The 13,495-nt window shown below is 53.5% G+C and overlaps 1 protein-coding gene across 3 annotated transcripts in view; it reads right to left on the minus strand.

Annotated features, from left to right (window-relative positions):
• Positions 1-13,495, minus strand: part of LOC144722007 (rho GTPase-activating protein 44-like) — an 86,223-nt gene that overhangs the window by 23,966 nt on the left and 48,762 nt on the right. For all 3 annotated transcript variants that reach the window (XM_078600049.1, XM_078600067.1, XM_078600058.1), the window contains exons 3-6: positions 12,590-12,694; positions 11,226-11,302; positions 8,032-8,143; positions 759-835 (exon numbers count right to left, since the gene is read on the minus strand). In XM_078600049.1, the coding sequence (XP_078456175.1) occupies positions 759-835; positions 8,032-8,143; positions 11,226-11,302; positions 12,590-12,694 (371 nt within the window). The remainder of the gene's footprint in view (positions 1-758; positions 836-8,031; positions 8,144-11,225; positions 11,303-12,589; positions 12,695-13,495) is intronic.

A 13,495-nucleotide genomic window follows, 5' to 3' on the forward strand; every position in this document is an offset into this window, starting at 1 on the left:
ACCGAAAGAACCAAGAAGATAAATCCCTGCAGTCACGAAAGCTTTAAATCGAAATTTAACAAAACTAAACAATTTTTATTTTACCAGGTATAGCCCACTGAGCTATTAGCTTCTTTTTCTGAAGCGACCTGGGGCACAAATGAAGGCTCAACAAAGTGGCTCATCGCATGGACATTTATAGCAGCCAAATAATCTAAATAATCATCATGATCATCACCAGGGCGGGCCATGCGGCCCGGTGATAGAGCGTTGACCGCTTGTTGCAGGGGTTCGCGGTACAATACACGAGCTGCAGGCTTCACAGTGAACCATAAAGACCCTGTGAAGTCATTTGAAAGACCATGCCATTGTGTGCCAGTGTCATGGTTAAAAAAATAAAATACACCTCAAATTATGCAATTGGAGTCTACATTGCAATCATCATCGCCAACTGTGGAAACTAGGACAGGACCCTCCTGAAAAAAGAATCGTGACATTTGGTGATGCTTTCCTGGGTAAACGAGAACAATCATAATCACTGTCATCATCATCGTAAACATAACCCGTCATCTTTATCATCATTGTGAACATTATCACTGTGGTCATTATCATCATTGTCAACATTATAATTGGAGACATCATCGCTTGCCACCGCCACCATCATCATTGTGAACATCATCACTATCATCATTATCAACATTATAATTGGAGACATCACCACTTGCCACCGCCACCATCACCATTGTGAACATCACCACTGCGGTCATCATCTGCATCACCTTGCTCGAGCCGAGTCCATGTCCAGCACGAGCTTGGCCAGGTGCTTCCTCTGCTTCTGGATGTTTGGGATCTCCACCTGCGCAGATGCAGACACACACACAAAGACAATGATCCCCCGTCCCATACAACCTTTACCAGACGGTTGGGGCAAGCGCTGTTAGCGAGTAGCACCGAGATAAAAGCCGACACGCCGCACGAGGGGGTGGGTGGCATAGCACCATGCCCAGCCGCCTTTGTCTCCCTCGTGGCGAATTTTACACATCGCACCATTTCAGGCTGAGTTGACCTACGGAAAGCCCAGGACCGTTTCATATATTCGCCACTGTTATTGGTCATGAGCGGTGGCGGGGGGGGGAATCGAACTCGGGTCGCCGGTTTTGCCGCGCAGTGTGTTAACCACTGAGCCACTGATTCCGGCGCACAAAGGCAGACGCGCATACACAGCGCTTGCCCACGTAGCCTGTTGTAGGAATGCTGTTGACATCACTCCGATCGCGCTCGCAACTCACGTCGCTCTCGCAAACGGGAATCTATCCTCGTCTTATTGTCCACGGAGTTCTCACAACTAAATATACTTGAAACTGAACCAACATAGCCTTGGGATGAGCGCCATTGGCAAACGACTATTATAAGGCTGGCACTGCTCGGTGGTGTTCGAGAGGGGCGTTGTAGCAAGCGCCGTGCCCGGCCGCCTTTGTCTCCCCAGTGGTGTGTATGTGTGTGTGTGTGTATGGGGAGCGGTAGTGTAGCGGTGAGCGCATTGCGCTACGAAACCGGTGACCCAAGTTCGATTCCCGGCTCACGGCCAACACCAGTGACGATTATCTGAACCGTTCCTGGGCCTCCCCTAGGTCGACTCAGCCTCAAATGAGTACCTGGTGTGGTGTGTAAACATCGCCACTGGGGAGACAAAGGTGGCCGGGCGTGGCGTTGGCCAGCCACCCCCTCGTGCGCCGTGCCGGCCTTCATAGGTGCTCACAAAAAGCACTTGCCTCAACAGTCTGTTGAGGCTGTAGGGGGGGGGATCTTTATCTTTGTTATTTTTTTATGTGTGCGCTGTGTTTATGAATTGTGTATAACACGTCAACAGTAGGCACCAGGGGCGGAGGAAAGGGGGATGAATTTACAAAACAAACCAATATTTAAACACAAGCTCTCGTTACTTCAGCCTCCATGAACCGTGGTCCAACCAAGCTGAAGCGGCATTGTCCAGCAGCAGCAGCCGCATCATCATCATCTAAATCAATCGTCGTTATCCTGCGAGACACCTACTCAACACCACGTGACTTCCCTGTAAAATGCGAGAACTTAAACTAGGGAGCGTGAATTCGCACAAACACGACTGCGGATGAAAGCCGCGAGAAGCAGATGCCGCACCTTCCCCCCCGCGATTCCAAACGGCCTCCGTTCTCTCTCCGCGTTTGTCGTAATAATAATCCAATTTGCACGACAAGGAAATGTGGTGGCCGGTGTCATACCGGTCACCACACCTCTGATTTCCCACGCCTCCGATTAGCACGGGTGGCCAAGTACGGCGCGAAAAAAGTTCAACGTACGCACATCCAACTATCATACGGATAATAATACATCAAATAGCAGTGTCGTTTATTTATGAAACACGAATTAATTGGCTGAAAATATATAGAGGACCGCAGAGCTTGGGGAATTGCTCGCTCACCGCCTCGGCTGCCGCCATCCAGCTCGCGTGTGGTTCCCCGGGGATTGTCAGATGCAATGTGCATGAATGGCGACGCTAAATAGAACGCCAAACATTATTATTTATGCAGCAAAAACCTCAAAGAGTCTCAGTGTTCCTGTTTTTTTTTGTTCAGCAAGGATCTCCACCGGGGTTATTTGCCAGTTCCATTTTAAGGAGCACCGTGCGGCGACAGGGAACCAGATGCACCCAGGCAACACACCGGCGCGTACGAGGGAACATCTGTCCGACGGCTTCACGCCTCGTCGTGCCCAACATTACTGCGGTCGCGGGTTCACGAACCCACTCGCTGTCCTGCAATATCCGGGCCTCCATGCAGCCCAGCAGTTTTGGGCGCTTTCATCAAATACAAATACGCATGCACACACGTGAGGCCGTGCCTCTGCAACTTTGTTCGACCTCTCGTCGGCAATGCTGCTGGCGCGTGTGTTGGCGGCGAACCGGGCAGCGGCTTCATCGTTCGCAGACCGAGGCGTCGTACTGGGACCGTGCGCGCGAAAGCTCAGTTGGCGGACACGGTCTTCGATGATGCGCGTCGTCTTGCCTTGCACCAACAGCTACATGCCGCTGGTCAACTCGGATCTTTCGAATCGAATTTAAAACACAACGACAAACATCTCCCCCCGTACAGCCTCAACAGACTGTCGGGGGCGAGTGTTGTTAGTGAGCACCTACGAAGGTCGGCACGGCGCACCTTTGTCTCCCCAGCGGCGATGTTTACACACCGCACCAGGTATTCATTTGAGGCTGAGTCAACCTAGGGGAGGTCCAGGACCGGTTTAGATAACCGTCACTGGGGTTGGCCGCGAGCGGGAATCGAACTCGGGTCACCGGATTCGTAGCGCAATGCGCTCACCGTTACACTACCGCTCCCCATATATATATTTTTTAAACACACACGTGCACTCACACACACACGTTTGTTTCAGCTTCCACAGGACCCATTGCCCCAAGGAGGGGACAATGCCCGACGGACGAGACTGGCGACAGAGTGGCAGAGATCCGCGTCACTGTGGAGACGGAGCGATGAGACCGGCTCACTTGGCGTGGAGCGATGAGACCGGCGGCAGCAGCACGGGGAACCGTGAGAGATGGCGACGGCTCGGGGGGAGGCTTCCGTCAAGCGGTGGATTGGACATGGCGTGACTCAAATGTGAACCGGCCCTTCCGGAGGGGAGGGAAAGCACTATGCACATCCCATCGAAAAATAATACCTTCATTTTATATGGCGTCATTCATGCTAATAGCATGTATGTATGTATGTTGCACTTCTAATCGGAGGTGCATCCCACAACGCTGTGCATTAATCATCTATAAGGACCATAGCGACTACAAAGCAAAATAAAAAAAATTGAATTAACTACTGAAGAAATGGCACCAAAAACAGAAAGCATCTCAAAACATCTGAAGGGCCACTCCCAGGTGGCAGCTGTCTCTGTGCGGCACAAGGTGACCGAGCACCGGTCCCGCAGGCGGGCATTTTGTCTGCCAGTAGCGGTCAACGATAACGAGTCGTAATCAATCGCGCGGCCACGTTGACGAGCGAGATCCGTCAACCCTCCTCGCCCTCCCAAAGCGCTGGCTCGCAGGCGAGCCTCGCCGCAAGGCCTGGAGGTCATCAACGTTCCCCGCCAGCAGACGTCGAGCGCAACAGAGACCATTCCTTTCCAAAAGCAGCAGCCGCAGCAGAGCCCAGGCGCCCCTGCGAGCGCTCGTTCGCTTCGCAGTAGCGGCGGCGGCCACGTCTATTCTTACACGCGGTTCCCACGTGGATCGACCCCATTATTGTGGAGCTGGCGCCCGCGTCGGGAGCGCGAGCGTCCGCCGCGGTGCTTTATAAGGCTCCGCGCGCTCGGGGCGTCGCGAGTCCAAGGAGAGGTGAATGGCGTCTGCGTTTGAGCGGGCGCCGTCAGCGCGCCCGCCGCGGTGCGCCGTGTTTAGAAGCTGCGGCGCTCTTTAAGGGTGGGTCCCTCGGTGGCCTCCCTCCTCTGCCGTCCGCGCTCTCGCACTCGACTCTCACGAATTGTGGGCTCCGTAGTTGGGAGACGTCACGCTGACCGTTCAGAGAAGTGACCGCCCGGCTGGCTGAGCGGTAGAGAGAGCGGCTCGCGGTCGGAAGATTGCCAGTTTAAATCCTGGTTTGGGGGTTGACTCAAGCCCATCATACCTCCGGGGTGATAATACGAGCACTGTTTTGCGATGAAGTCAACAGTGGTTGCTGTGTGAAAAGATTCGCCCGTGCCAAAGGGAAGAAGATTTTCCACCACTGGTTCAGCGCTGTAAACAAGGATATGTGCGCCGTCTCAAAGCTCATTGGAGCAGGAAATAACAACAAAATACTCCAACACGCTCGCCAATAACACCGCAGGCCTTTGAAGAAAAAAATGATATAAATCGATATATATGCTATAAAGAAGGGCCATCACCTGAAACGTTGCCCATAATAGATTTTTCCTTTGAAGGCCGTGGTTTTACTGTTGTGTAGATGCCATCTCGACCGTAGTTTGTATGTGGATCGCACCGTACGTGCACTCATCGCGCACCGCCCAGCACGACGCGCATCGCGCAGAACGACTTCACGGTGGCGAAAGTCAGAAAGCTCGTTAAGGCAAGTGAGGTTTATTTTGTTTAACCAGGAGGGAGTTCAAAAAGACCAGGATAGTTCAATAAGCACTCAGACCTGAATGATTAATGATTACTATTATCCCGCTTGTTTACACACGAAAAAGCCTCGCTCAGTCTCAAGACGTTCTGAGTAAAGTACAGTGAACACTTTCAGCATTGGGATGTTTGGTCGACGCCAGTTGCATCGCAAGTTCTTTAGCCTATGGAAGGAAAGCAGAGAGAACTCGGAGGAAACTCGTGCAGAACACGGGGGGAGGGGCATGCAAACCGCACACAGAGAGGCACCAGGGTTGGGGATTCAAACGCAGGCCCTTCGTGCAGCGAGGGGCGCACATGTTATCATTTGCGCCACCCCTGCCTCCCTAAATTCCCGCGACAAAGAGTGAAGTACGACCTTCGCCAGGGACGTCCTCCCACCGGTTTAGAGTCACGCAGACTGCACGGAGGGTTGCCGCTTCAAGGGCGTCCCACCAGCCCACCCTGCTTGTTAACAGCCGCGTCCCAGCTGTGTCTCTGCCCACGGTCTCTCTCTCCGCGCCCCTTTAACCCGTCGCGTGACAGCATCATTAGCAGCAGTAGCAGCAGCAGCAGCAGCTCTGCGTGTGCTCTTGCAGACCGAACATTTCTCGGTCAAGAAATCTGAAAAAGTCTCGATTTGCTATGAAGGGGCCGTTGCGCGAAACATCGGCTGTTATCCAGGAAGCATCGAAGGTTGTTGGGCCACCGTTGTATGTGTGCATAAAATATATCAATTAAAAACTATTATTTGTAATTTTACCAGGTAAGGCCCACTGAGCTATATAGCTCTTTTTCAGAAGCAACCTAGCTCCAACTGATAGCTCAACGAAGTGGCTTTTCACATGGAAATTTATAGCAGCCAAATACTCCAAAACGCATGTTCCTAAAAGTGCAAGGAAAAACTGAAGGACCCGGTAAAAAATCCACACAACCACGGGGAGAGAGACACCGTAAACTCCATAAATACAGCAGCCCATTACCTCCTGTATACCAGGCGAGGTAGTAAACATCTCACCACCGCGGCGCCCAGCAGCAGCAGAGGGGCAGCAACAGCAGGGCAAGGTAACTGATGATTGCGTTGAGGCTCTGGAATCGCAGGTCACTTGCCCGGATTTGAAGCCCAGGATAGTCAGCGGCGCTGGCACGGGGCTCTCAGGCAGGTTCTAGTGACGCAACGAATTAAAACCATTTGTTTTCATATTTCGTGTCGCGTTGTTGCGCGACGGGACCAAACTTTCCAGAAATAGCGCCGACGCGTCAAGCGGGCTTTGCGATGGCAACGATAAAGGAGAAAGAAAAATAATAAATGAACGAAAAACCCACCACACGGAGCAGCAATTGTCCTGCCCCGCTTGCAATTTTAAACCGTCGGCATCTCACAAGGCCGAGTGTGCAAGGGCAATCTGATGAAACCCTCCGAACAGGACTCGGCCAGATTTCGCCAGATCACGGCAGACGTTGCCGCGTCAGACGCCAGAGCCGTTGAGGTGGAAGCGATGCCCCCCGCGACGAGGCCGCCCCCCCCCCTCCTCCATGCCCCCGCCCACCCCACTCCCTTGTTGCGTGACGTTGTGAGAGAGGGCGCGGCGGGAATGCAGGCAGCAATATGAGATTGAGCAGGAAGGCAACTCGAAGAAGAATAATAACAACAGACATGCAGTTTCATCTTCTTGGTTCTTTCGGTAAAGTCACATAGAAGGGAAATAATAAAATAATAAAAATACAACATCATAATATAATAACATAAAATAATATAATAAAATAATATAGTAATATAATATTATATTTCGATGTAAAGCTTTCGTGACTGCAGGGATTCATCTTCTTGGTTCTTTCGGTAAAGTCACGTAGAAGGGAAATAATAAAAAAAGAAAAATTAAACATGATAAAATACAATTCTCACGACGTTTTGGCCACAACGCAAGCAGCCGTTCAGACGCTGTCTTTCCGACAGACCTGTTCTTCACCTGAGGATGGCTGCTTGCGTTGTGGCCAAAACGTCGTGAGAATTGTATTTCATTATGTTTTATTTTTATTATTTGTATTATTTCCCTTCTACGTGACTTTACCGAAAGAACCAAGAAGATGATTCCCTGCAGTCACGAAAGCTTTAAATCAAAAATTAAACATGCAGTTCATTCATCCAGGAGAATCTCACCGAGTCTTAAGCCTCTTTTTTCAGGAGGATCCTGCATTGGGATGTTTGGCCACTTGCATCAAGGAACATTTAACATGTGGGGCAGGGGGGGGATTGAAGGAATACAAAAACCCATTTGATACAGCAAGCGTGCTGTGACGGTTCCACCTGAAGACGGAAGCTTGTGTTGCCTCCGAAACGACGTGATTTTTATTAAATTTTTTATTTTACTTTTATTAATTGTATTTTTTATTTTTTACCTACGTGACTTTACCGGAAAAACCCAAGAATATGAATCCTTGCAGTCACGAAAGCTTCAAATCTAGAAATAAAAACCCAAGCATACGAGGGGAGAACACTCAAACATTCCGCGGAGAGGTTCACCAACCGCACCGAGCAATGTAGATCTTTTTTTCAGAAGTGACCCGGCCACAAATGATAGCTCAACGAAGATGCTTATCGCGTGGAAATTTATTGCAGCCAAATACTCGAAACGCACGTTGTTGATTCTGAATGTGGAGGGAACAAACGGAGAACCCGGAGAAAAAGCCACGCGACCACAGGGAGAGAGAGACGCAAACTCCAAATATACAAGCTTCGGTATCAGGATCGAACCCACGACCTCCTGCATACCAGGCAAAGGAGTAAATATCTCGCCACTGTGGTGCCCCATCAACCGAATAAGGAAAATCGACCAAATCGCCGCCTATTGCGCGAGTCGTGCGATTGCCAGACGCGTCGAGTGCTGGGGTCAATTGGCCGGGAGGCCCCTCACCTCGGCCAGGTTGAAGAGCGGCTCCAGCACCTCGCGCTCCACCTGCATCTCGTGCACCGTGAGCTCCACGGCGAGGCGGTTCTCGGCGTCGCCGCACAGTTCCAGCATCTTCCTGCAGCCACAGGAAAAACAACGGCATCAGCATCATCAGCAGCAGCGGTGGCATCAGCATCATCAGCAGCAGCGGTGGCATCAGCATCATCAGCAGCAACAAAAGTTGTGGCAGCAACAGCAGCACCATCAGCAGCAGCGGAGGCATCAGCATCATCAGCAGCAACAAAAGCAGCGAAAGCAGCGGTAGCAGCATCAGCTGCGGCAGCGACAGGAAAAACAACGGCATCAGCATCATCAGCAGCAACAAAAGCAGCGGCAGCAACAGCAGCATCAGCTGCGGCAGCCACAGGAAAAACAACGGCATCAGCATCATCAGCAGCAACAAAAGCAGCGGCAGCAACAGCAGCACCATCAGCAGCAGCGGTGGCATCAGCAGCAGCAGCAACAACAAAAGTAGCGAAAGCGGCGGCAGCATCAGCTGCGGCAGCAACAGCATGAGCAACAGCATCAACATAGCAGCGGCGACATCAGCGGCTGCGGTGGCAACAACGGCAGCAGCAGCGGCATCAGCAGGATCAGCAGCAGCAGTAGTGGCGGCAGTGGCTGCAGCAACGCCATCGGGAGCAGCAGGGGCTCAGGGTCAGAGTCAAGAGGCGGAGGTGAGGGAGGGACTGGGATCCGGCGTGACGAGGGCAGCGCGAGGGTAAAGAGGTGGAGAAGAGGTCTCAGCGCCACGTGGGCGAAGCAGTTTCGTCGGTGTGGACATGTACGCCGCTCGTAAAATTGTCGGAAATTTTGCGCAGTGAAGTAGGGGGCAGTGGGAAGTAACGTGGCAGAGGCGGGCACATGTTGCCCGCCCCCAAAAGCGGCCTCTGCGTCACGTCCCGTGACCCTACTACCGGGAATTGCTAATCGTCAAGATGAACTCAGTGACCGGTGGATGGCGGCACGGACGTAGAGAAAACAAGGGAGAGGTGCGTGCTCGGAATTACACCGAGAGGCAGGCAGGGGAATTCTCGGATTAGAGAACGTACGCAAGTCAGAGAGAGACGTCGCATCGACCGCGAACGAAAGTGAGTGGGCATGGGGGGGCAGGACGAGTCGTCGCTGGAAGGAACGGCGATGGCCGGCGGCCGAGACTAACGACAGAACGGCAGCCAAAGGAGGGAAACGCGTCTGCGAGGATGCCCACCGCAGAGGTGAGGCGGTAAAACCAGCCCAAGTGCAGGAGGCAGACGAATTATCGCATCGTAGGACTGTGGGAGATGCCGATGGCTTGGGGGGCCTTCATCCAGCAGTGAACTGATCACGGCCGACAGTTGATTGTCTTGAGTGCAGTAAACCCTCGCTATACGCGAGTTCTGGATTCGTGAGTTTCGATTAGAGAGTTACTAAATGCACATTAATTTCATCCTCCATCATCGTCAAATGATCATCATCTTGTAGTCATTGTTTTTAAAACATTTCTAATTTACCCCCCAATGTTCACCCGTACCAGGAGCGCGACCCCATTGCCCCCCCCCCCCCCCCCCCCCCCCGTTGAACAACGTTTCTGCATTCGCGAGCTCTGCACTCGCGAGGTGTTGCCAAGAACGTAACCCTCGCGAATAGACAAAGGGTTCACCGTGCTGCGTAGGAGCTGAGACTAGAGGGGCTCGTGAACATGCCCGGTGGTGGTGGAGAGGCACAGTCCCTGGCCCAGTGACCCAGGAACTCGGCCCCGTGCCGTGGCACCGTCGCCACCCCCCCCCGCCCGGCGCTGGACTGACAATCGTCTGCAAAAGGCTTTTTCGAAAAAAGGTCGCCCGTTTAAACGCAGCAGAAACCGACGAGTAATTACAGCGTCGCTTTGCCGTCGCCGTTTCAAACTCCGCACTTAATAGTACCGAACTGATCACGATCGACCGCCGTGTAAACGACGGCGCTAATATAATGAGCCCAGAGGAGCCGGGCTTCAGATTACATCGCGCGCGCGCACCGGCGATGTAGACGTCAGGGAGCTTTCCCTTCCACCGAATATCCGCGACATCGCTCCCTCAACCCACTCATTCGCCGCGGTGTGACCCGGCTATTCTGGCAGTGATGTGGGTTCAAATACCGCAGTGAGGTGATGTGATGGGGTGGCTCAACGCACCGAACCGGGCACCGCTGGCTCCGATGTAGATTTCGGACACCCGAGATTGAACCGGGAGCTCACGGTGTGGGGGAGTTGACAAGTGGTCGGTTTGGGGCTCAGAGATCCCTGTGCTGAGCTGAGCGCATAGATTCGAATCCAGGTGGCGACATCTGATGAAACCGCACGAAATGTTAGCAGAGTGGGTGCTGTCACCTGGTGTGTGGATCAGAGGTCATATGAACGGTTCTCAGATGTAGCTCTGTGGTATCCGCTTCCATGGGCCATTCTCTAAACCGAAGGGTTGCAGTGCTCTGCATGTGTCGATATGGATACTTTCATTTTATGATGTGACACCGATGGGAAAATTGGGATAGAATTGGGAAAGCCTCGACAGTGAAGTTTGATCTGGCTAAACTGGGAATGCAGATGGAAATGCCACAGTCAGTTAGGCTTTATCCGGATGCACTGAGAAACTGTGACCCCTCCAGCATCTAGAGGTCAAAACATTCGTGACAATTTTAAACAAAGAAACGATTCTTGAATTGAAGCGTGACCTCGAAAGGGTGAGGTGGGTGGATGCGTTAATCGTTAGGAGGCCCAGCCGATACACAAAGAGAGATTGGTGGGAGGGAGAGAGGGAGGGGAGGGAGGAAGGGCAGGGAGAGCAGGAGGGAGGGCAGGGAGGGAGGGAGGGGAGGGAGGGAGGGAGGGAGGGAGGGAGGGGAGGGAGGGAGGGAGGGAGGGAGGGGAGGGGAGGGAGGGAGGGGAGGGAGGTAAGGCAGGGAGGGAGAGAGGGAGAGAGGGGAGGGAGGGGAGGAGGGAGGGGAGGGATGGGAGGGAGGGGAGGGGCAGGAGGGAGGGGAGGGACGGGAGGGCGAGAGGTAGGAAGGGCAGGGAGAGCAGGAGGGAGGGCAGGGAGGGAGGGGAGGAGGGAGGGGAGGGAGGGAGGGCAGGGAGGGGAGGGAGGGAGGGAGGAAGGGCAGGGAGGGAGGAAGGGCAGGGCGGGAGGGAGGGGAGGGAGTACCCGAGCAGGGAGTCATCTCCAAGCGTGGCGGCTCCCTCGATGAGACACTGACTCAGAGCGGACTGCGGAAGCTTCCTCTGAAACACAGCCGAGAGAGAAAGAGAGCGAGTGAGAGAGAGAGTGAGCATAGCGGCTCGAAGCCCATGGGCTCCGCACGCCACAGCCAACACCCGGCGAATACTAATGCGAGCGCCGAGTGCGGAGCGACACTGACGGGCGCGCAACACGACGCGCTACATCTCGCACGGGCAGCCTGGTTCCCGACCGGATATTGCCAAGAGCGCCTGGCTACAGGATGCATGGGTGATGATGACGACGACGCTGATAACCGTGGTTAATTCTGCAATTCTATAACGCGTATGGATAAGGATGGTGGTGATGATGATGATCACGATGTTAAACATTACGGACAACTTGCTGAAATCTGTTGTGTTAATCCTGTAATTATATATTTATTGATGACGACGATGATAATAATGATGATGACGACCAATATACGATGATGACCAATGCTATTTAACAACTTGATGGCATCTGTTTGCATCACATCTGCGATTCTGCACCACATTTACAACCAATACAGAGGAGAGGGGATATCGGAATAGAATGCACACAGCATGGAGACTACAGCCCTGCAAATCCGCACAACACGACAAGTGTAAATTGTATTCGTCCATCCGACAACACCCACCTCTCCATAAAACATTACCGACGCAGCGCACATTGACTGCAGATATAACACAGACATTACGCTTGGTGTAATTAAATACCGTGAAAACGTTACCAGAATGAAGTTCTCCATTAATTCGTCCACACTATCCATCACGGCGGCCGGAGCGGTACGCGTGCGCCTCGGAGACACTTACATATAAATTGCACACACGTGCGCACGTGTGTGTGTGCACGTGTGTGTGTGTGCACGTGTGTGTAATACTCCGTGCTAACACCTCTCAGTGTCCCCAGTCTGCACCACGCACTCTCTATCGCACGCTGCGTCGCGGGCGACGCTGCCTGGAGCCGGCGATTGCCCACGCGGCGCTATCGAAGCGACGGCACGGTGCGGAATGTTTGGAATCGATCGAAATTCCGCCAATGCCGTTCGGATGTACGACGTCGCGCAACTCACGAAGGAGGCTGTCGCCGCCGGGCAGGAAAGTCGGTGTTACGGCATGCGGTTTATCGACGACCAATCTCCACCGCGACAATCTCGAAACACTCTCACTGCAAATGCGCAGCGGCGGCCTGCCGGGCGCGACGACGGCGTCATGCTGCGCAGGCAACTCAGCGAGATGAATCATTGCGAGCGTTTACACGGACGCCGAACGCGCGAGCGAGCGAGCGAGGAGGGGAGAGGCCGCACTCACAATGCGCTTCTCGTAGTCGCCCTGCACCTGGCCCTGCAGGCATGCCAGCAGCTTCTTGTGGGTGCTGTGGGACACGGCCTTCACCTGGTCCAGGCGCTTCTCCACCTGCGGTAATGGCAACGGGGTCAACGCCAGGCACACCGCCGCACCGACCGTACCGCGGCACACCGCATCGCGGGCGCCGCGCGGTCCGCGCGTCGTCATACGCTGGCCACCACGTACCCCACGCGCGGTATGCCGCTCCGAGCCCACGCACCTCCTCAGGTTGAGCCGCCGCCCCGTGCGGACTTAACCCAGAAGCCCCTGCGAATTTACTCTGCCCTCTCGTCTTCGCCGGACGAGAGACTCCATTACGCCAACGACGCGCGCCCACACACCGCGCCGCCTCGTGCTGCGCGGGATGCGAGCGCGGTGTCTCTTCTCGTTTTGCTGAGCGATTCAGCGAACAAGCCGCTCGCAATTTGGACATCGCTCTGTGCTGCGCCGGCCTAATAGTGTTCCCCCTTGCGGCACGGGGAGGTCCATTAACGCGCCGTTTATTCGTAACCCGAGTGGCCCGTTCCCGGCTTTTATCCACTGCAAAACATGTCGCGCGCATCGCTTTCCCGCTAATTAAAAGCGAGTTTTCATTTCTAACAGCGCCGTCCGCGAATAGAACAACAGCACAGGCGCGCACGAGCTTGACCTGCGAAATCAAAGGGTGACCTGGGAAAGCATCAACATCCGACGGGCATTAATTCTAGATTTGAAGCTTTCGTGACTGCAATGATTCATATTCTCAGGTTTTTTCGGTAAAGTCACGTAGGTAAAAACATTAAAATTAATGAAAGTAAAATAAAACAAAACAAAATAAAATTCACGACGTTTCGGAGGCAACACAAGTCTCCGTCATCAGGTGGGACCGTC

This window comes from Lampetra planeri, chromosome 1 (assembly GCF_965212315.1).
Source record: "Lampetra planeri chromosome 1, kcLamPlan1.2.h2, whole genome shotgun sequence".
Lineage (NCBI taxonomy): Eukaryota > Metazoa > Chordata > Hyperoartia > Petromyzontiformes > Petromyzontidae > Lampetra > Lampetra planeri.